This window comes from Ranitomeya imitator, chromosome 1 (assembly GCF_032444005.1).
Source record: "Ranitomeya imitator isolate aRanImi1 chromosome 1, aRanImi1.pri, whole genome shotgun sequence".
NCBI classification, from domain to species: domain Eukaryota; kingdom Metazoa; phylum Chordata; class Amphibia; order Anura; family Dendrobatidae; genus Ranitomeya; species Ranitomeya imitator.
This window is the reverse complement of record NC_091282.1, coordinates 206,586,061-206,611,257: the sequence shown is the minus strand read 5'-3', so window position 1 is coordinate 206,611,257 and position 25,197 is coordinate 206,586,061. Positions and strand designations below refer to the sequence as shown.

Here is a 25,197-nt window from a genome sequence, read left to right as displayed (position 1 = left end):
CCATATAAGGAGGCTCTGTGTTATGTTTGCTAATGACAGGTGTTATGAAGGCAATCCAGAAACACAGTGTGCTTAGCGATCAGAGCGCACACAGTGATCTGACAAATACCCAAAAATACAAGAACGAGCTCTGAGACGTGGAAACTCTGTAGACTGCACACCTGATCCTATCCTAAACACAACTAAAAGCGGCTGTGGATTGCGCCTAACAACTACCTAGGCAACTCGGCACAGCCTAAGAAACTAGCTAGCCTGAAGATAGAAAAATAGGCCTGACTTGCCCCAGAGAAATTCCCCAAAGGAAAAGGCAGCCCCCCACATATAATGACTGTGAGTAAGATGAAAAGACAAAACGTAGGGATGAAATAGATTCAGCAAAGTGGGGCCCGATATTCTAGGACAGAGCGAGGACAGTAAAGCGAACTTTGCAGTCTACAAAAAACCCTAAAGCAAAACCACGCAAAGGGGGCAAAAAAACCCACCGTGCCGAACTAACGGCACGGCGGTACACCCTTTGCGTCTCAGAGCTTCCAGCAAAACAAAAGACAAGCTGGACAGAAAAAAAGCAACAAAAAAGCAAAAGGCACTTAGCTATACAGAGCAGCAGGTCACAGGAACAATCAGGAGAAGCTCAGATCCAACACTGAAACATTGAGAAGGAGCAAGGATAGCAGCATCAGGCGGAGTTAAGTAATGAAGCAGTTAACGAGCTCACCAGAACACCTGAGGGAGGAAGCTCAGAAGCTGCAGTACCACTTGTGACCACAGGAGTGAATTCAGCCACAGAATTCACAACAGCTCTGCCTCTGTTTTGAGAGACTTTACTTGACAGCAGTCATGGCATCATGGCTCCAACTGAAAAAATACAGAGATGCTCCATGGAACATCTCTGAACCTTCATAGACGTTTCGAGAATCCAGGTTGGGACAATCAGGTCACCTGGCCACGTTCCTCAATGGACTGTCAGCTTCCTAAGATTGTTGTTACCTCCTCTCTGTGGGTGCCAGTCACTGGTGTGGGCACTCAGCCCCGGAAGGAAATTACTGAAGTTGCAGCTGTTGTAATCCAGGCGAGTCAAAGGTGAGATTCTAATTTGCACCACCTTGGGTATTTGCTTGGACTGTGCTATATATTATTGTCTATTGGTGGTTCAATAAATTATTGCCACACTCTTCTACCCTCACCCTGTGTTGTCTGAGTAGTATTATGCCTACAGAAAAGGAGAGTGGGGGTTCAGTGGGATGAGCCCTGGACCGTGCGTTCTCGGGTCAGCGGACGAGAGCACCAACTGACCCCCATGTCTTCACAGGTACCAAGAGTTGAAGAACCACCAATCTAATATATTGTAGGCTGGCTACAAATAATCTAGTTCTGAAAGCCTCCTTAAAAATATGCCAAATTTCAGATATGATATTCTGAGATATAGAATGTTAGAGTGTAGGTGCCACACAGGAAAAGTCTCATAGAAAGCTTTTCTGCTGGTCTTTCCTCCATTTCTTCTACGCTGTATTATCTAATGTTTTCATATTTTTTTAAAAATGTTATTATGTTTACGCTTCCCCTTATTCAAAAGAAGAGATGTAAGCTTGGTGTTAAGGGTGTAATGTCACAAAATCTACACATTGGTGTACCCATTTGACCAATTATTCTGCTTACTACATTCATGATGGACTGAACCAGTTAACCAATCACTAAAGAGATACAGAGAAATGTTCAGTGACTGGATTATTTGGCAGGATCAAAAGCAAGGAAAGGACAAAGATATAATTATATAATTTTACAGATGAAGGAAAACTATTTTTTCCTAGTTTCAGGAGTGTTGACACATTGTTTCAGAGCTCTACAGTCTACTCTACACCATCACAATGGACAGACTAAATATGAAATATCAAACAGGAGATTGCCACAAATACTGTGATGTAAGTCATGGACCTGGTTAGCATGCCTTGTGCGTTATATACTGTAGAATAGCAGTAATATAGCAGAAATATACGAGTTTCATTTATTTTCTACTCCTTTCATAAGTTCTTTGGTTTATAGGGGTTTTATTAGGGAATGGCAGGTCTCCAATAACTTAAGTAATGCAGAAAATCAAATGTCAACACTTTAAATGGAGGTGATCGTTTTTTATTGGACTAAGTTAAAGAATCTGTTTTCAAAAGGCACAGTTTGGTAAAAATCCCCCATATTATTTAAGTCAAAAGTAAATATACACTTGCTAAGTTGTAAAACATATGAGAGTTAGGTGAAATGTTTGGCCTTATTTCTAATTATTACATCCATGCAATAACCAAAGTCCCAACTAAGCATTTTTAGAAAAGATTGCTGCTACATTTAAAAGGCAATACTAATGTAATTTGTGATGATTAACATAGGGGTGTAGCTATGGCAGGTGCTGGGGTAGAAGTAACACTGGAGCAAAGGTGCCTGAAGAAGCCTAAAGTCCCCTCTGTTACATAAATTACTAATAAGTTCTCTACTGTTGGGGAGGACAACACTACAGATTTCACAGGAGACAATGTTCAGAATCAGGAGAAAAATAAATAGCAAATGGGTCACTGCTTCTTTGTATTTGATTTGACAGGTGACATCCTTAAAAATCTGGTTTTTTTTAATATTTCTGTGAAAGTCAGTGCACTTTGGAGCAGAACCAGAAACTTCATAATACAAAGACATTTGATACTACACAAAAACAAAGGATCCAATCAATTTAGAAGAAGACTGGTCTCACATAATTACAATATGCCATTTCTACGGCTCTGGGACTCCAGCAAACCAGAAATGGAGAAACCATCGAACAGTGTTGAACCCTACCAGGAGTGGTTGACCTACTGAAATGTCACCAAGAACACAATAGCTTTGAATCCAGGAGATCAGAAAAGAACAAAGGCAAACACCAAAAGAACTGGAGACCTCACTTGTCTCAGTTAAGGTCAATGTACAGGATTCTGTGAGAAGCAAGACAATGGGCAAAAATGCCATCCATGGAAGAATTGCAAGACACAACCCACTGTCAGTCAAAAACAATACAAAGGATACTTTCGCATTTGCTAAAAAAACAACTAGATAACAACAAGACTTAGGACACGTAACATCTGGAGTAAAGCAGTCCACCATATGAACACCACAGTTAGACATGGACATTGTAGTGTGATGGTGTGGGGCTGCTCTCTATAGGAAAGACCTGTAGGAGAAGGTATGCCGGACAGGTCATGACCTAAAGCTCAAGTGCAATTGAGCTATGCAGAAAGGCAGAGATCACACATGCGAGAAACACGTCCGTGTCTCGCATGTGAAATCCAAGCTCTGGTGCCGGCACTTGGGAGCGGAGCGTGCGGCCGCATAGGAACACATGGAGCCGCACGCTCCGCTCTGGAGTGCCGGCGCCAGAGCTTGGATTTCACATGCGAGACACGGACGTGTTTCTCGCATGTGTGATCCCGGCCTAAGACATTACCACTGCAGGACTCAGAAGCAAAAAAAGAAAAGGGTTTTGGGGAAGCTCAGAACAAAACCCTCACTTGTATTGAGAAACTGTGGCAAGAACCTAAAAGGGCAGTATATGTCTGAAAACCCTCAAATGTAGCCAAATAATAATCAGTAAAGGGATGGATTATTTAAAAGATGAATTTTGTGGTTACTTGTTTTATCTTATACTAAAATTAATTGGAAGATCTGAGACATTTAGATATCGCAAGAATGGAAGAGACTGAGCGAGGAGCAAATATTCTTATACAGTGCTGTAAAAAAAGTATGTAGATGACATCACGACAACTAAAATAAAAAATAAGAATTTACAGTTTCATAAAAGAATCTTCTTGAACATTAGACAGAATGTGAGATTAGATAGGAACATATTCAGACTATCAATAATTGATAAAACATTTGGTATACCTCAGAGATAAGGGGTGTCTTATGCCAGCGCTGATTTTATGATCCAGCCTTTGCTTTCAGTCGGATGTTAAAACTGCAGATCGGCCATCCCTGCTTTCCACGTTCGCCCACGACTGTAATGTTATTTTGCTTCACTGACACAAACACTTACATGTTTTTTCCTTATCTTGACTATTACCTTTATTGCCAATCCAGCAGGCGTCAGCGTTTCTTCATTCCTCTCACTTAAGCAATCTTCCCCCATAAGTGAGGTGAGATGCTGCAAACACTCGGCATGTCCATAGGATGCTGCAATGTGCAGAAGATTATTTCCATTTTCATCATGGATTTGGTCTAAATTATCTACAGCAATGTGGGGCTGTGGAGAGAAAAGGACGAATATCAGTCAGCAAGGATTTACTAGCCATGTTCTCAAAAGTCAAGATTAGCTCTAAAACACAACATTGTGATATGTTCTGGAAAGTAAAGACAATGGCCTTGGGTCAAGGGATAACGTTATAAGACAGCAGCATTTCTTTATATATTTCTCAGTTTACTTTGTAACATAAGACACAACAGAGCAGGAGGAAGTTAGGTAAGTAGTGCTGGGATGTTAATTTGTAATTTTTTTGAGTTTGTGTTTTTTCTCTTTAAGCCTAACATATGTACATTCTCTTAAATATATATATTTTTTTTAACAAACTTATGATGGATATTGGTTTTTTACAGCAATTAGTCAAAATCCATGTTTAGCTGCCCTGCTGCAGTGAAGAAAATGGTAACAGAACTCTGGATGGTTACTTTGAACAATAAGAGCATATTAGGGGAATGTTACTAGAAACCCGTTCACTGAAAAGGGAATCTGTCAGCTGAATAAAATGACACCTTGAAATCTGCGATCTGATATCTTATTCCAGAGAAATCCATGTTTTTATTACAGGTAAATCAACTGTTAAGATCTAGGGGCCGGACACTGATCACGCTGAGAATCTGCCTCCAGAGCTTGTTGTAAATGAAAGGGCCATTACCAATGTGATACTTAATGACTGACAGTCTGCTCTCCTGATCTACATGTCTCACAATGGTGACGTCCCTTTTAATTTAAAATAAGCTCTGGAGGCAGATTTTCTGAGAGATCTGTGTCCAGCCCATAGATCTTAGCAACTCATTTATACATTAAGAAAAATGTAGATTTGTCTGAAATAAAACATCAGATACAAGAAATCAAGGTATCGTGTTATTCATCTTTTTAGAGCCAGACTCTAAGCGGTTTGGGCATCATGGATCACGTGACAGGTTCCCTTTAATTCTATGCTGTCTGCTTCTCCACATTTGACAGTCCTGGACATTTTCAGCTCAGGCATGCAGCACAACACAATTTGCTGTCCATCTTGTTCACCATAAATGCAAGATAACTGGTATCTCAGCTAGATAAGCTACACAAACTGTGACATCCAAAGTGACAAAAAGCAGCGGCTGCTTTAACAACAGGATGGCATTTGGCCAAAATTACATAGTTAATGTTACTATTGAACGTTTAATTCCAGTAATTCTTGAACATCACTTTAATTATGGTAATCAAAGTGAATACAGCTCCTTGTATAAATGTAGATAATAATAATTCAGAATTGTATTACCTCTATTATATTTACAGCTTAATTAAAAATAAAATTATTTTAATTTAATAGCAAATGGGTTGTCATTTGGTCTCCATCACCATTATGTAGGTTCTTGGTATTGCCCTTCTAACTCATACATTATTGACTTTACAGTATAAGGTGACATGTTTACATCCCTTTGATATAATCCCAAGGCACGGTGAAATGTTTGATGGAGGTACAAAAGGTGGTAGCGATGTGCTGAAGATGAGGACAGAGGTGCACTTCTATCCAGCAGCATTAATCCCATCTACCTACTATTGTCTTCCTTCCACTACTTGTCTGTTCTGATCCCAAATCACAGCAAATAAAAAAACATAAGCAAGTGTTCTTATAAGTGCCATACCTTCAGTGGCTTATTATCCAGAAGATCATTCAGTTATATACATGCACACTCAGCTCACCGGAATGTGTATGTGTTTTCAATCAGCAATGAAAAGCTCCTGCAAAACTCCTCTGGGGCTGGCTTAATCCCCTTAAAGGGAACCTGCCATGTAAAAAATTAATCTGCAGATATGAGGGTAATCATCAAGTTAATAGCGTTCTGAAGCTGCCCAGTGCCTGCCTTGAGAGCCCCGCCGCTGGCAGGAAATAAGCTTTATTCCTACCGATAGCGGCATGTTCTGCCCCACTACAACCATGCATTGAGCTCTTTGTCTACTTAAAGTACTCTATGTATCAGAAGTATGAGCTGGTAATATATTACCCTAGAAAGAAATCAAATTTGGTGCTTAAAAGGGGTGCCCACTCCTCGGATAACCCATTCTTAAATACTATATTCCCCTTTGTAAAATAAAAACACCACATACTCTCCTCCTGTACCAGCACTATTCCAGCCATGTAATAGTCGCATGACATGGTTATACCACATGAACACTGCCAATTAGCGGCCGCTGACGGACTACAGGGCTCACACTTCTCCCAGACGTCCGAGTTTAATCCAAGGGAGAACAGCAGCTGAATAGCGCCCGCTAGTGGGGGAGGGGAGTATATGATGTTTTTATTTTACAAGGGGGAATACAGCATTTAAGAAGTGGTTGTTCAAGTAGAAGAATGCTCCTTTAAGATTATTTCGACAGTGGTCAATGTTCTACTTTATCTCGTCAAATAACTTTCTCTTAAGAAACCAAACATAAAAAAGTGCAATAAATACCACTGGTGAGCCTGAATTCGTCATCAATAATCAAACCTTTCGCTAGTGAAGTCTAAAGAATGAGGATAAATGAGAGTCCCCTGTGGGCAAAAGTGTGGGAAAACTCCAGCTATATGCCGAGAAATGTATAGAGAGGAATTCATAAAGGTTAATGTCTAGTTATGAGAAATGCTACAATGGTATCACACATGAAAAAATAGCACCTCACGCTGTGAGTTCATAGACTGAGAATTACATGTCTGAAACAAATCACCACTCCTGACAGGCAAAGAATAAGTCTTTTCAATCAATTCTTGTAACATGATGAAAACTGTGTGAGTTCTGGATGTGAAATAAATGACTGCTGGAGTAATAATCTACTGGATGGCATGAACCCATGAAGGACAGAAAAGAGAAGAGAGACAGACACGTGTAACACAAGAATAAGGCTCAATGTCATCACATTGGCAGTTCCTGGTGACAGACATAATGGGAGGACAAAGCGTAAAACAACCTTAGGTTGATCGAGTACAGTACATTAGATACTAACTCATAAGTATCAAGCCACAGATACCCCACTGCCGTTCCTTCTCTGCTCCAAACCTTACTATAGAGGGAGAGGTGGGAGCAGGGGCGGACATATCATTGGTGCAACCTGTGCGGCCTGTGTTAACTTGACACACTTGCCCACACTAACACCACTACCATCACAAGCTCGCTTCGCAACAACAGTGGCTGATGCATAACACTCTCCTTGAGGCCTCCAAAATCGTTGGCGGCCATCATTTCTGCTCAACGTGAATTAACTTTCATAAGTGAACCGCACTGAGGCATACTGGTCCCTTCTCAGCATAGATTAAGCCTGAGCCTGGTCGTGTGGCCAGGTACCCTTGCAGGTCATCTAGCACAAAGACCATGCTGATGTAAATGGTCCTGAATGGTCTGATGTGACAATTGGTTGCCTCTCACCTCTCTTATATGTGCCTTGAGTTGTGTGGTATTCATCAACCACTTAAGAAGGGCACTGTTCACAATGAAGAGGTCATAAGTGTGGGATTTGGCCAAAGGACCTTCACTTCTGTACCTTTCTGTGACTCTTCCAGCCTCTCTGTGCCTCTGTTGCAACCTTCTGATTATACTGACCCTTTAAGCTCAGTTACCACTTCCACCTAAAAACATCTTGCTAGAAGCCTTGCAATGGATAGGTACTGTTGAACAATTGTTGGTGTCATCTTGGTCTCATGATGTCAAAATGTGAGCAGCATGATGTGGAGGATTGTTTAATACCAATTCTAATTGAAACTCAACATTTATTGGGCAATTTATCGATCAAACATTTGTTATGAATTTTGTCATTAAGCTCTTTGTTAGAAAACAGCAAATTGCACAAAAAGTACTAAAAAACCATAGTAACATAGTTTTTAAGGTTGAAGGAAGACTTTAAGTCCATCTAGTTCAACCCATAGCCTAACCTAACATGCCCCAATATGTTGATCCAGAGGAAGGCAAAAAAAACCCATGTGGCAAAGAGTAAGCTCCACATTGGGGAAAAAAATTCCTTCCCGACTCCACATACGGCAATCAGACTAGTTCCCTGGATCAACGCCCTATCAAGGAATCTAGTATATATACCCTGTAACATTATACTTTTCAAGAAAGGCATCCAGTCCCCTCTTAAATTTAAGTAATGAATCACTCATTACAACATCATACGGCAGAGAGTTCCATAGTCTCACAGCTCTTACGGTAAAGAATCCGCGTCTGTTATTATGCTTAAACTTTCTTTCCTCCAGATGCAGAGGATGCCCCCTTGTCCCTGTCGCAGGTCTATGATTAAAAAGATCATCAGAAAGGTCTTTATACTGTCCCCTCATATATTTATACATTAAAATAAGATCACCCCTTAGTCTTCGTTTTTCCAAACTAAATAGCCCCAAGTGTAATAACCTATCTTGGTATTGCAGACCCCCCAGTCCTCTAATAACCTTGGTCGCTCTTCTCTGCACCCGCTCCAGTTCAGCTATGTCTTTCTTATACACTGGAGACCAGAACTGTACACAGTATTCTAAGTGTGGTCGAATTAGTGACTTGTATAGAGGTAAAATGATGTTCTCCTCATGAGCATCTATGCCTCTTTTAATGCATCCCATTATTTTATTTGCCTTTGTAGCAGCTGCCTGACACTGGCCACTTAACATGAGTTTGTCATCCACCCATACTCCCAGGTCTTTTTCGTTTGTTTTGCCCAGAGTTTTAGAACTAAGCACATAATTATACATCTTATTACTTCTACCCAAGTGCATGACCTTACATTTATTCCCATTAAAGCTCATTTGCCATTTATCAGCCCAAGCTTCTAGTTTACATAAATCATCCTGTAATATAAAATTGTCCTCCTCTGTATTGATTACCCTGCAGAGTTTAGTATCATCTGCAAATATTGAAATTCCACTCTGTATGCCCCCTATAAGATAATTATTAAATATGCTAAAAAGAAGAGGGCCCAATACTGACCCCTGTGGTACCCCACTGCTAACCGCGACCCAGTCCGAGTGTGCTCCATTAATAACCACCCTTTGTTTCCTATCCCTGAGCCAGCTCTTAACCCACTTACACATATTTTCCCCTATCCCCATTATTCTCATTTTATGTATCAACTTTGTGTGACACCGTATCAAAAGCTTTTGAAAAGTCCATATACACTACGTCCACTGGGTTCCCTTGGTCCAGTCCGGAACTTACCTCTTCATAGAAATTGATGAGATTAGTCGAACAATTGGACATGTGTATTCAAAAGTTTTAAGACTTTCACATTCACCGGAAAGGTTAGAGTGCATTTTAGGATCATCCTGAAATTTCACCCGAAAGCCAAATAGCTTTAACTTTTTGTGAGTAGTGTATATAATATTTTACATGGATATGGTATGCAGATGACCACAGCAGACAATTGATGCCCTCAATGGTTACACCTGGATGAGTCACAAAACGGCTGAGTACAGTGATTGGATGCATCAGTTATGTGCATGTAGGCAACAAAGTTTACCAATGGAGCCAGTGGAAGAGTGGCATTAGAATTACAGACCCCGTTAAAGATTTGGTGAAATAATTGACCATCATATAATTTAGGAGGTCTTTAGATAAAAAAGTGAGGCAATGGGTACACGTTAGACTGCAGTTGCAGTGACCAGTTTAGAATTTTTGGCCATCCGGTTTTAACAGTCCCTGTATACAGGTCTCCTCATAAACCAAGAATGATGATCTGGCTAAAGCTCTTTGGAAATGTTCTTGTCTACGGCTGAATTATACTGTGACAAGTAACCACAAGCATGCCAGAACTCTGGAGCCATCCTGGGACAAAAAGAATAACATTTTAAGAAGAGACTGGTTATTTTCACTAAGCTCTGGAGAAAAGATTATGTCTAATCAAATGGTGATGTAGAAAATGTTCTCAGTCAAACGATTGTAAAGCAAACGCAGAATGACTGGGTACAGACAGGATCATGGCTCATTTGTAAAATATATAATGCTCTGTCTGGCTGACCACTGTTACTTCTTTATCATATTTTAAAGAAAAACATACCAGCCATATAACCAAGATGATATTCGATTGCACATAAGGAGTTATAAAATACCTGGAATGTGCCTAGGGACTCATCTTTTTCCAAAGTCATTTTCTCATTCTAGCTAAGTCTCTAATAATGAAAATCGCATAGTAAAGAATTATAGGATGCCCATGTGGTGCAGAGCGGAGTATTAGTCTTCAGTTCTGGTTCATGGATTTTACATCATCACCTCATGCTACTCAACAATTTTACCACCTTCATTTCATGGTACACACTACATGAAGAGATTGGGATTAGAATATAATATATGAAAGCACATTATTACCAGAAAATAGAAGAGAAAAAAATATGATATGATTATGCTATGTATATGATTATACTGGTATAAGATCCACAAGGTGAGTACATTTAGCACAAGTGTTTGTGACGGGAGCATCCGGACCACCAGGGTTGTAATAAACTGAACCCCAATCACTATAAAACTCTACAGAATTCTATTCTCGGTTTTGGTGATACAACTTTCATACTTTCCCAATAGTTTATGTACTTATGATCAACAACTGTTATCACTATAGAGAGTTGGCAATATCATGCGTTATCAGATTATAACTCACCAGGCTTTATACCCACAACCATCTTCGTATATGTCAGAATCTCCTAGCGTTCAAAAGCATGGCCATAAACTTTACTTGAAAAATTGGCAAACATATTCCAAAATGTGTCCTTTTAGCACGTTGTGTAGGGGCATATCAAGGTCATCTGTATTTAAAGAAGCACTCCCATAAAACTTTTTGTCCTCTTAATACATTGCATTCATCACATTATACAGCATGGTGTACATACAATTGTTCATTTTGCCTTTCAACCTACATAATTCTTCTCTTTGCTCTATGAAGAAATAGTCTCTTGTCCCTGCAGTTATCAACCAGTTCTTCAATTCCTGACCCAGCTGCTCTGCTCCTCCCGCTGCAGAGAAGATTCACTAAACCATCTCAGACAGATGTCTGTCCAGCCTCTGAGGACTTCTATTGAAGGAGAAATTACCTTCTCTCGTGGAAGCCTGTTCCAGTCATTGATCACCCTATTTGACAAAAAGTTTTTTCTAATACCTAATCTATATCTTCTCCAGTGGCGGATTATAATGAGGTCAATCTGAGCGGTAGCCCAGGGCCCCCCACACCACTGGGCTCAGATTGACCTCGGCCGCCATCAGGGCATTACTCCCCTGACTGGCGTATGTGCCCGGTAGGCAGAGGGGGCCCGCATCGGGCCACGTCTCATCTGCTCATCGGGCCCCCCTTACAGGCGCTGCGGCAGTAAGGCTATTGATGTATGGGTCCGCACGTCAATAGTTAACAGCCGCTAGCCAATCGGAGGCTGGCAGCTAATGTGTGCCGCAGCGTGCACGTCGCCGGCGTCTTACGTCATTGTCAGCCGCCGGCGAGTGCGCGCTTCACCTGAGTGGGGGAGGACGCTGGACACGATGGGGGCAATATGCTGGACACACTGAGGGCAGAGATGCTGGACACATTGGGGCAGAGATGCTGGACACATTGGGGGCAGAGATGCTGGACACATTGGGGCAGAGATGCTGGAGACATGGGCAGAATGTAGCTACGGGGCATGACTGGAGACACGGGGAAGTAGAAAGACATGGGGCAGGATTGGAGACAGATCGTGCAGGATCATGGGGCAGGATGGATACGATGGAGACTGATGGGGCAGAAACATGGGGCCAGGATGAGGGATATTATTATTACCATAGGGGCTAATTAAGGGATATTATTACTGCAGTGATATATTTATTTTATTATTTGAGGACACTGTTTTAAATGGGGGGGCGGTCCTGTTACTGTGTAGAGTGACACTATGTCACCTATTTTTCTTCATGTGGTGTAATGTAGAAGTTAGAAAAAATTAAGTAATGTGTTCTGCAAGCGGAGCTCGAGATAACTGTTATTTCTTGCAGAGAAGAGTCCTCTACACTGCGACACCTATTCAGATATTTGTAAACCGCTGATAAGTCTTCTCTTAGCCTTCTTTTTTGAAAGCTAAATATTCCCAGATCCTTTAACTGTTCCTCGGAGGACATACTTTGCAGTCTGCTCAACATCCTGGTAGCTCTTCTCTAACCTCCAGTTTTTCAATGTCTTTGTTTGGACACAGTGTTCCAGATGCGGCCTGACCAAGGAGATGTAGAGGGGGATTATTACTTCACATGATTTAAATTATGTTTCTCTTAATACAGCCTAGAACTGTGTTTGCATATTTTGCTGCTGCTTCACACTGTTGACTCATGTGCAATCTGTGATCTATTAGTCTACCCTAGTCTTTTTTACACGTGCTGTTTGTTTAATTCTATTCCCTCCATTCTGTAGATGTAATTTTCATTCTTCTTGCCCAGATGTAAAATCTTGCATTTCTCCCTGCTAAATACCGTTTTAATAGTCCCTGCCCATTGTTCAAGCTTATCCAGATCCGTCTGAATCCTTTCTCTGTCTTCTCTAGCATTACAGTATATCACAAAAGTGAGAACACCCCTCATATGTTTGTAAATATTGGAGGGGATCATGCTGTGTTTCAGTATGTCACAGTAAATGTTGGCACTCTTTTTCTCTCAATAAACTGTAGCCAAAGCCAGCAGCACTCATGCAGCCCTAAATCATGGCACTCCCAACACCATGCTTGACAGTAGGCAAGATACACTTGTCTTTGGTATCTGTTTTCCGCCACACATGCTTGACACTATCTGAAAAAAATAAGCTCATCTTGCTCTCATCAGACCACAGGACATGGTTTCAGTAACCCATGTTCTTACTCTGCTTGTCTTCAGCAAAGTGTTTGCGGGCTTGTTTGTGCATCATCTTTAGAAGAGGCTTCCTTCTTGGATGATAGCCATGCAGACCAATTTGATGCAGTGTGTGACGTGTTGGCTGAGCACTGACAGGCGGATCCCCCACCCATTTAACCTCTGCCTCAATGATAGAAGCACACATACGTCTATTTTGAAAAGACAACCTTTGAAAAATGATGCTGATCATGTGCACTCAACTTCTTTGGTCGACCATGGCAAAGCCAGTTACAGTATGAGTGGCACCTGCATTGTTAACGGACCTCACATATCAGACAATAGCATCCCTCAACTTGTGAAAATTCATCAGCTGTTGACTGTACACTATAGCTGACACCTTACTGTATCAGGCTTGACTGGTGTTGGCATCAACCATGGATTTATAACCCATTAGATGCAGCTGTCAATAGTGACTACGGTATGTAAATAGTTAACCGAGTGTGGGCACTCCCTCCTTAACCCCATTGGCATCCTGAGATCATCATTTTGTGGTTCTGATGTTTGCCATGGCAATTCACGGCCAAATAACGGCCTTAGAGTCTGCCGGCTACAGTAACCTGTTCAGAAGTTAGCAACATTTAGGTGGTAAAAATAATATTTTTCCTTCCTAGCATGCTACTTTGTATTAATTCTTGAAAAGCACCCGAATGGTAAAAAAACTACCTGACAGCAATTTTGAATACCTTGAGGGGTGCGGTTTATAAAATGGAGTCACTCTTGGGGATATTATGAATATAGGTTCGTCAAAGTCACTTCAAAGCTGAATAAGTCACTAAAAAAGTAAGTTTTGTAAAAATTGCTGCTACAGTTTTAAACCTAGCATCCTAACAAAATAAAAGGATACCATATTTTGCAGCTTATAAGACGCACCAGATGATAAGACGCATCCAAAATTTTGAGGAGAAAAATACTTTTTTTTAATAAAATGGTGGTGCTTCTTACAATCCATGCGTCTTATTGCTTACTGGGAGTGGTGGCTGCGGTGAAGCAGGGTCCCAGTGTTGCTGCTGGAGGAGGCAAGATTGAAGCCTTGCTGCAGGCTGCCGATGTGCGGCACTGACAGTGTCCGGTGGCGCGGGGGCTCCACCGACATTTTGTGAAAGGCCAGAGCCCCCGCGCTTCCATGGTTTACTATGTGTGGACTCTGGAAAAATGGCTGCCGGGGTAGCGCACGCGCAGATGGAGATCTTGGCGTTGAGATCTCACTCTCCACTCTTGCCTCCTCAACCAGCGACTCTGGGACCCTGCTCCACCATGGCCGGTAAGGTATATCCGCATTATGAGATGCACCCCCATTTCCCCAAAAAAAATTTGGGGAAAAAGTGCATCTTCTAATCCAAAAAATTATTTATTCAAAGTTTGAAAATTGCAAATGTTTTTAATTTTTTGACAAACTTCTGATAGGTTTATAAATAAATTCAGAAAATATCAAGTTTACTATTAACATATATTAACATAAAGAACAATGTGTCATGAAAAAACAATCTCAAAATAAATTAAATCTGTTGAAGCGTTCAAGAGTTATTACCATATAAAGTGACAATGGTCAGATTTGAAAAATTTGGCCTGGTCACTAAGGGGTAAACTGCTGTATGGTTTTGGCCACTGTGCTGCAGCTCAGTTTCAGGGTGTTGGCAATCTTCTTATTGCCTAGGTCATCTTTATGGAGAGCAACAATTCTGTTTTTTAGATCCTCAGAAAGTTCTTTGCCATGAGGTGCCATGTTGAACTTGCAATGACCAGTATGAGAGCATGTGAGATCGATAACACCAAATTTACCATACCTGCTCCCCATTCACACCTGAGAACTTGTAACGCTAATGAGTCATATGGCACCAGGTATGGAAAATGGCTAAGTTGGCACAATTTGGCCATTTTCACTTAGGGGTGTAGTCACTTTTACTACCAGCGATTTAGACATTGGCTGTGTGTTCAGTTATATAAAGGGCACACCAATTTTACACTGCTATACAAGCTGTACACTGACTAATTTACATTGTATTAAAGTGGCATATCTTCAGTGTTGTCCCATGAAAAGATATTACAAAATAATTACAAAAATGTGAGAGGTGTACTCATTCTTGTGATATACTGTAGCTATCCCTCCTAGCTATGCATCGTCTGCAAATTTGATTAGTTTACCTTTCTTTCCTTTATCTAGATCATTTATAAAATTGGTGAATAACACTGGGGCCAGAACACAGGCTTGTGGTAACCCACTTTAAAACACTCTTCCAACTGGATGTGCAACTATTTTTGACCACTCTTTGAGTCCAATCACTGAGCCAATTATGAATCTCCCTAATCGTAGCCTTGTCAATCCCATACGCAGTCACTTTTTCAATACGGATAGTATGAGATACTTTATCAAATACTTTGCTGAAGTCTGTATACTTGTATTCTATATCTACCGCATTTCCCTGATCCACCCAGTCAGTGATTTCACCACAGAAGGAAATTAGATTAGTCTGGCATGACTTGTTTGCTACAAACCTATGCTGGGTCTGGTAATTACTGTACTCTTATCCAAGTACATACATACATGCCATTTAATAATTTACTCAAAGATCTTTCCTGGTATAGAAGAAAGGCCCAGTGCCTGTAATTTCCAGGCTCCATGTTCTTTCCTTTTTTGAAGCTAGGGACAACATTTGCCCTTCTCCAATATTCTGGGACTTCTGTTCTCCTGGGTTTTTTAAAGATTCTGGCTAGTGGCACTGCAATTTCCTCTGCTAACGCGGTCTGTAACCTAGGATGTAATTCATCTGGATCAGGAGAATTAAATTAATATAAATTAGTTAAGTGCTCCCTCACCATCTCTCTGTTTAAAGTTAGTGTGGATTCTTTTATTCCTTCAATAGCACAGTGTAGATCAGTTAATGTTACATTTGCTTTCTTATATGCAAAATAAGATTCAAAATTGACCTCCTGTTTCTACATAGTGCTCAGGATTCATCTAGTCAGCCAGTGTTTAAGCATGTGATGTCATAAACCTAATGGAAAAGAAAATAACTAACTGGGTAGAAGGTAAAAATGAGCAATTGTAAGTACACAGTGCTACGTAATATGATGATTGTACTATATTAAGAGAATACAAATTTTGATGGGAGTGCTTCTTTAAAGGGGTAGTCGAGTCTAAAATGAAACGTCTGCAGTCACGCTGTGTGACTGCAGACTTGTGAATCCTCCCAGCACTCTGTGCTGCGAGGAGTCACCATTGTCTGTCCTGGGAATGGTGGTCAAATATGCGATATGCATACTGCAGGGCAGAACCAGTCTGGTGGGCGTGGACTCGGTCTATGCATGTGCGTGAACTGGGAAGATTCATAAATCTGCAGTCACACAGAGTGACTGCAGACTTTTCATTTTAGACTCGACTACTTCTTTACGTGTTCAGTTAATTTTAATTGTATAAAAAAGTTACCTTTTGGGATCTGTTTGTTTTCATTTCCGATAAGTAGCAGACCCATGCAACTGTATAAACATAACCGCATACCTACAGACATATGATTAGTGGGACACTAAAATGTCTAAAGCAGTGGTTGGCAATTGATTTTCCCAAAGGGCCACATGAGGCTGTGACAGTTTTGGTGGGCTGAACCAATAGGCTGAAATCAATTCTGCTAAATATCAACATATGAATCATAATTATTATTTTATATTATTAGTATCACTTAAAAGGGATATCCAGAACTTGTTTTTTTTAAAAAGGTGCCTAATCACTAACAGTCATCTAGTTGCTAACAGAGGCCTGTTGTACCTGCCTGTTGTACCTGGCGCCGGTCATTGACCGCTGCTGATAAAGATTCAGCAGCTCCTTGTCAAAAGAGCGGAGGTTTCTCTTCCTGTTGACAGGACGGGACTACTGGTGTCATACTGATTGACAGCCGGCTTCTCCCGGTTAGGCAGCAGAGAGTCGTTTGTCAATTAGCATAACACCAGTTGTCCCACCCTGTCAACAGGAAAAGAAACCAAAGCTCTGTTGATGTGATGTCAGCGGAAGTCTGTGACCACTCTGTGTCGGTGGGGAATGGCACCGTGCACAACAGATAGGTAGCTTAGGTACAAATTTTTTTTAAAGTCCCAGATATACCCTTTATTATTGATCAGAACTAAAGGGACCCTGTAATGTAAAGTAATGCTATTAACCTGCAGATATGGCGCTAATCTACAGGCTAATAGCATTCTGACATTGTTCGGCCATGGCACTAAGAGCCCCGCTGCCGGTAGAAAATAATCTTTATTCACCCAGGCAGCATTTGGCTTCCATCAACAGGAGTGAGGCTGGCATGGTTCCAGTTACCGCTGTATCTCAGTATGGTGGCTGTAACTGTGCCCCAGGATGGCCCTAATGATGAGCCTGCTGTCAGTCAGTGCTGTAAGTGTGGTTCCAGCCACCCCTCTCTATACATACAGCGGTGACTGAAGCCGCGCTGGCCCACCACTATGACTAGAAGCTGAACGATGCTGGTGGGAAAAAAATTAATATGCTCCTGGCAGTGCGGCTCTCAATGTGGCAGCCGAATGGTGTCAGAACGCTGTTAACCTGCAGATTAATTCAATATCTACAGGCTAATAGCATTAGTTTACACAACAGGTTCCCTTTATGTAAGTTAACATTCCCCTACACACCCTAGGAGCCTGCACATAGCCCCACTATATATCATATGAACCTACACACAGCCCGCCTATATAAATTTATAGTATGAGCCCCCACATAGCCCCTCTATATACAGTATGAGCACCCACAGTGCCCCCACAGTATGAGCCCCCCACACAGCCTCCTATACATCGGAGGAGCCCCCACATAGCTTCTCCATATACAATGAGCCCTCACATTGCCCACTAAATACAGTATGAGCCCCCACATAGCCCCTCTATATACAGTATGAGCACCCACAGTGCCCCCACAGTATGAGCCCCCCCACACAGCGTCCTATACATCGGAGGAGCCCCCACATAGCTTCTCCATATACAATGAGCCCTCACATTGCACACTAAATACAGTATGGGCCCCCACATAGCCCCAATATACAGTATGGGCCCCCACATAGCCCCAATATAAAGTATGCATTCCGCATAGCCTCTTTTATACAGTATGAGCCCCCGCATAGCCTCTCTATATTCAGTATGAGCCTTCACATAGCCTCCCTATATTCAGTATGAGCCCTCATACAACCTCCCTATATTCAGTATGAGCCCTTACATAGCCTCCCTATACACTGTGGCGACCAAAAATGTTTATTTTTTTTTTTTAAAGTGTGATCACTTTGCAGTCTGGTTGTTGTGATGTTATTTTCCTGGTGATTTTAGTAAACTGGAAGCAAACGGTTGTCAGCTATAAGGATGAAAATTGTGTATGATATTATTTTATCCCTTTATGTGTTAGTTTTCAACATTTGCTGGGCAAAATGTTTTGCATATTTTGTCATGGGTAGTTGTATTTTGCCTAAAATGTTTTTTGTTTGTTTGTGTGCTCATCAATTAAAACATAGCAAAAGACAAAGCTAAATTTATCACCAGCTATCAGGAAGTGTATTATCGAAAAGTGAAATGGCAAAAGCCAAAAAGAGATAGCCATGGAATTCAACAACTCTCAGAGTCAAGCGTATAATAAAGCATATAATAGTGTATATAGTCAAGCGTATATATAATAAGGAAAGAAAAACAAGGTTATGCAACAGCTGACAAACCTAGATGTGGACAACCACAGAGAATGGTGATCTACGGTGAACTCCGTGACTTTTTCTCACAGTGTTGAGGTGACTGCAGTTCAGCACCGGCTGGGAACACAGCAGCTCATTCCTCAGTCGTTATCAGACTGGATGGGTGCATCTTGGCACCGTCCAGGTTGAAAACTATTAATCCCCAAACATGGATTATGGTGTGGGACAGAACGACGGACAGGTGAGGGATAAGGTTGTTTTTTTTTTTTGTTTTGTTACAGGAGACCATGACTTCAATGGAATGGGCGTTAGGTGAGTATAAATGTTTTTGTTATTTTTAAAAATGTAAAAGTGTGCTTTGTTTTTATTTCAAATAAAAGACTGTATTGTGTCTTTATTTATCATATAACTATAGAATTAGTAATGGATAGGTGTCTAATAGACTCCTCTCCATTACTAAGAAGTGGGCTTGAGGTCACTGGACAATACAAAAGGTAACATTAACCCCACAAATATGAACCCCTCTTGCCACTGCTACAGATCAAGTGGGAAGAGCCGGGCAAAGCTGGTTATCAAAAATACAGAAAAACCCACTTGGAGTTTTCATTCATTCATTCATTCGTTCATTTATTCATTTATTTAGTGCAAGCAGCTGAGGAATACTCGCATCAGCCACCACCTCTCACTATTATTAGCAGCAGTAGGTGTAGGCTGATGGGAGTAGTAGTTACATCAGCTTCCACCTGCTCTCACTGTTATCAGTTGAATATAATTCTCAACATTCTCCCCTGCTAGCGCTGATCGCAGCACGAGCAGGGGAGAATGATGAGAGTGGACTTCAACACCTGGCGCCATGGAACAATGCTTTCAATACCGCTGCTTCCCAGGTGCCGGTATGTGTCACACTGATGACACATGGATGTCCACCACACGTAACGGACACACTGATGTGTGAAACAGGCCTTATACTTTGACGCTAATCCAAATCATCATAAAAATCTGCAAAGACTTGGTCAACTCTACACATCACACATCTGAACAGATATCTGGGACGTATAATGTAAACCCTTTTTCATTAGAGCTCGTTCCAAGTCTTTACTTGTATGAATACAATGCTCAAAAAGATTACGGAAGTCTTCATAACATCCTACTTAGTTACTGGGAACATGTACAAACTCTGGTGTGAGCCCCTCCATAGGTGCTGTAAACACCACTACTACTATTAGAGTCCAATAGACATCTCATCTTAGTGTTCTTAATAATAATAATTTTTATTTATATAGCGCCAACATATTCCGCAGTTCTTCTAAAATAATTCCAAGAAATAGTTGGTACAGCACAAAAAAATGATCAGCTAAACCACCAGGAGGATCTGTCACTAGATTTCATAATATAAACAGCAGACATTACTACAATGTCGTAGACCTGATGAAGCTGGCATACTAACTTTCAAAATTCAAGGCAGATTTCTTGTACAATACCCTTTGTACAATTTTTTCAGATATTACCGCTGTGGTTAGTAAAATAATAATTTCAGGAGTCTATCAGGAGGGAATCTTTTCCAAACAAAATTATACAGCCCTTCTGATATGACTTTTCATATCAAGTACACGAGCCAACAGATCTAAGAGATCCATTTAAAAATATATGCTGTTTGTATTGTAAAACCTGGTGACGGATCTACTTTAATGCAATTAATATATAATGGAAGACACCGTAATTGTTTAAATAAAGGCCCAATCAGACAAGCATGTTTTCAGTCTGTGTGCTGCTGTGTGTGGTCCGTCCTACACATGACCAGCACACGAATAAAAAACCACTCTCATAAATAAAGTGCTAGTGCACACGGGCCCTTTTCCTCATTGATTGATGGTCAGTGTGGAAAAATCGCATCATCCACTATTCTTAATATTAGGACTGTGAGCCTGGACTAACACTAGAAAACAGCTGTTAGCTTCTATTCACACCATGTTGGCGACACTTTGACAGACAATGTATTTTGCAGTATTGTTTTGGGTGGGGAAAGGGGGCTGAAAGCCTGGACATAAATTATGTATAAAGTATTTACATACTAAGTCTTTTGCATCGGGGCTTTTAAGGGTCAGTAATGTTTTAGCAAAAAAGCAGGAACCTGTAGTTATAATGTAATTTTCAGTTCTTTTTATCCATATGCCTTTCAACTGAACTTAAAAAACTCCTGGACAAGGTTTCAAAACCTCTAGAATATTTAAAAGAAGGGTAATTAAAAATCTATTTTATAAAATGCCATATAAATACTACAAAACAAAACCAGAAACTACTGCATTATGAACATCAAGGTTTTTCTCTGAAACACTGCGCGTTTCAAAGAGCATAATTCACAGCATGGCCTAGGTGACTAGTCCAAAAGGCAGGTCTTGGCCAGCTTCTCCCCACCTGCTCATCGAGTCTGACAGGTCTCATCATACATATATACAGTAAGAGACCTGTCAGGTTCGCCAAGAGGGAGGAGAGAAGCCAGTGCAATCCTGCCTTTTGGACTAGTCACCTTGTTCCCGGCAACACTTTGGTCTACGTTTATACTGTCAGTGGTTGGGGCAGCATGAAGCATCTGATAGGTTCCATTTAACTAATTCACCCAAAATGTGGAGTGACTGTAGTCCTACAAATAGGGAAAATATATACTTATCAGCTCTATAATGATGAAGAACCAATGTGGTTCGAAAGGCATAATCCACATGATTTTAATCACTTTTCTATTTTTTCACCATGTTTTTCAAGATTTTGGAATAAGTATGACTTTTACATTTTTTTCTGGGATTCTTATCTTGACTATGGTTCCGATTTCAGCAACCTGCAGTCACACCTATATTTTTCTGTATTAGAACCCGCTCACACTGCCATACTTTTGATCCACATAACATCCACATATTTTCACATGGTTTACCTCGATTACAACCAAATTTATGGCTAGGTGAATACACAATCAGTGTTCCCATGGGACTGGAAAAAATCCTTGCCTGTGCTGTAGGAAACAAGCCTGCAGAGATGTATGGATGGACTGTCAGTTGCAGAAGTCTCTGGAACACATCTGTCCTTTCACTTTAAACACACGTCACTGTGCATGTGTAGTTTTGGTAGAACTACAAGAACCATCATCTCCGTATTAGAAGTACAAGTCACATTATTTTCTGTACAACTAGCCAGCAGCTTTCTCACTAAGGACGTCATTCTGTAATGATGTAAATCTGCTCATTAAAGCAGAGTTTTCAGTAATCTGCTTCTTCAGTAACTTTCGATGGTCACCATAGCAGATGCTATGTAACGCTTTGCATGGGCCGCGGGACATTTCAGACTTTGTGTTCAGCTCCTGTCTGTGAATGGTTGCTACAAAAAGCTGGCAAAGAAAACTGCAGAATACTAATGAAGGCAAGAGAGTGTTCCCACGGTGAGCCAGTGACAAAAAGCTGATTGGAACCAGGCGAGCTGCAGGGCTTGGCGACAAATTAAAGAGTTAACACATTGTAAAGCAAGCGATGTACCCTAATACTTCCAATTCTTTACTTCTGCTAATAGACTGGGCATATACATTCAGTTATATAGCAAGAACGTTCATGGCAAAGCAGCATTGTCCTGTGTTGTATAAGCAGTCATTACCATCACTATGCAGCATGCAGTGACCGAAATACAGCTCCGTACGTGAGGAAATCAATGGCCGATCTGACCTGGTCTAATTGATTCATTATGTACTCACCAGTAAGGATATCTGTCCTTCTTTCACAATATTCAAAATGCTCTTGATTTTTTTCATGTCTTCTCCTTCTGAGTGATTCCAGTTCGCATTACCGTTTATGCCATCCAGTTGGGAGTCTGTCCCCGGCAGGTGAAATGCCCGGAGCTGGCAGTTAGGCATGGTCTTTTCAAGCTTCTGAGCATGGGAATCAGACAGAGCTCTATTCAGAAAGCTCTTGTTATGGTATTCAGCTTCATGGACCGAGCTGCACTGAATGTTAGACTGTGAAAGCTCTAATCCCCCAGATGAATGCCTGCTCTGATCAAGGATGGTAGCCAGAGTCGAGTTTTTAACCGGAGACAATACACAAAACTGAGTGGCATTTGGCGTCAGGTTCTCCAGGTTGCCCATAGAACCATTTTTGGCCTTAGACAATGGATATATGCTGGAACTCCTTTTTTCTGATGCTACTTTGGTAAACAAAGTTAATGGTTGGTTGGATTTGATGTAAGGCACATCCAAAATTTCATCCATATCAAGGTCATAATGTTCCAGCTCGCCAAGCAAAACGTTTGACTCGATGCTCTTACACTTAAATTCATCATCATCTCCAGGAGGGCCATCTTTTCCTGGATCACAGTTTTTCTCATTTTCTTCTTTTTCTTCTTTTTGATCATCACTTTCATTGAGTTTTGGACTCTCTGGCTGATGCTTCAATGGAGAAACCCTTTTAACGGGTCGAAATTTACTGTACACATCTGCAATCCCTGTTGGCTTCTGTGTGTTGCCAATAAGAGAAGACACTCCGCAGTTCCAGTTTGCATTGGGCACTGAAAGGTTAGAAAAAAAAACAGTGTAAAAAAAAAGATAGATGTCTTTAAAACAGAAGAAGCACGAATATCAATCCATTTTTCATTTTTTGACCAGATCTATGCTGTCACCTTTCCTGCAGAATTACCGTACCTGCTTCTTCAAACCTGATGGATGATAGTTCTTCATCATTACTCTATTTGCAGATCTCATTTTCATTGTGTAGCAGCCTTTCCATAAAGGTTAATTTATCACTAATTAGTCAATCAATTTTTAGGCATTTTTAGTAGAATATTTTTTACTAGGTTAACATTTACATGATTTAAATAAAAAGTTTTTCTTTACATACATATCATTAACTGTAATTTCTACAGGTTTTTTTCCACATATCTTTGAAAACTTTTTTCCGAGGCAATATGTTGTGGTGATTTAACCTGTTTACACCAGCTACGTCCCAAGCTTCAATGCAATCTGTTTGTAGAAAATGTATAGAAAAAAGTACCATCAAAAGGGCATAGCAGTTCCCGCCATATGTAGTGATCATTGTTGGCTTGCTGCCTACTAGTTACACCCATACTATTACATCAGGCGGTCTGCCTAGACGCACTTAAATGACATTTTTCAGTGGCTAAGCCAAAGTAAATATATTTGTATTGTAGTGTAAGTGTCGTAATATACTCACCGATTGCATCTACTCCGGCAACCAGCGCCACTTTGGTCTTCCTCTGAGTAATGTGACAGGTGTTCCGACTTTCTGGATCACACTGCGCTCTTCGCAACCCAGAAGTGGCTTTTAAAATGTAAACTTAAGGAGCATCAGAATGAGACTCCATAGGCTTAAACTGTAAAGTTGACTACTGGCTCACACAGATCTCAGTGTGATCCGGCAAGTCAGAATAGCCATCACATGACTGAGAAAAGGACTGGAGCGGCGCTACACCAAATTACTGATGCTTCAAAAACAGCATTCCAGCGGAGTTGAAATTTTTGGCCAAATATGTAACCTTACAGCAAGCATCAAGTGCATTTCTGTACCTGCACATTTAGCCGTTCTCAACACACGTAATGCTGATTGGCCAATGCCCTTGTATATTAAAAAATGATGCCAACCTCTAATAAATTGTGTGTACAAAAGTATTCTCAAGAAAAGTAAATGTAACATTATATGGCAACCAGTCAAAAGAATTTTCTTTGATGCAATGCATGGCTACACCAGGTCAACTAAAGTTGAAGCCTAAGGTCAGAGTTACACTATTGTACAACATGCCATCACCTGATGAAGGCGGCATTCAGCTGCCGAAACGCATTGTGTGTTCAGCATTTTAATAAAGGTTTGTACATTTTTTAACCCCCTGTCCTTATCCATATGCCCAGCTCTCCGCCTGACCGCACATTCTACTACATCTAGATGGCAGGCTGGTAAAATGGTGCCGTTCAAAAGTACAACTTGTCTCGCAAAAAATTAGACCTCACATGGCCACATTGACGGAAAAATAAAAAAGTTATGCCTCTGGGAAGGAGGGGAGCAAAAAACGAAAACGTAAAACCGAACAAAGATCCGGGGGATAAGGGGTTAACATTGGTCCAAGTGCAATCTGATTTTTTTATCGGATTGCACTCATCCATTTTACTCGTAGATGACTAGGAGCCCTTATAGAACAGCTCTATTATTGAACAAAAAAGGGTCCTTCTCCTCTGTGATGTCCAAATGTCCGAACAAAGAACGTGAAAAGGGGTTGCGATTCTGAAACAACCTCTTCAATAAATGTAACTTGCCATGTTAAGCTGTGTTTTGTTTTTAAATCATTTTAGCTTGTACCCGGAACCCTAGACATTGATACTTCTATTCTGTGTGCAAATCTGACCTCTGGAGTTTATATACTTTCCAGCAGGTGGCTGCAGTTTGCATAGACATTTGTGATACAATGAGCT

General features: G+C 40.8%; 1 protein-coding gene across 2 annotated transcripts in view; it reads right to left on the bottom strand.

The window, feature by feature from the left end:
• SNCAIP (synuclein alpha interacting protein) overlaps positions 1-25,197 on the bottom strand; it is a 363,994-nt gene that overhangs the window by 58,458 nt on the left and 280,339 nt on the right. For both annotated transcript variants that reach the window (XM_069753553.1, XM_069753545.1), the window contains exons 5-6: positions 22,477-23,285; positions 4,073-4,252 (exon numbers count right to left, since the gene is read on the bottom strand). In XM_069753553.1, coding sequence (XP_069609654.1) covers positions 4,073-4,252; positions 22,477-23,285 — 989 coding nt within the window. The remainder of the gene's footprint in view (positions 1-4,072; positions 4,253-22,476; positions 23,286-25,197) is intronic.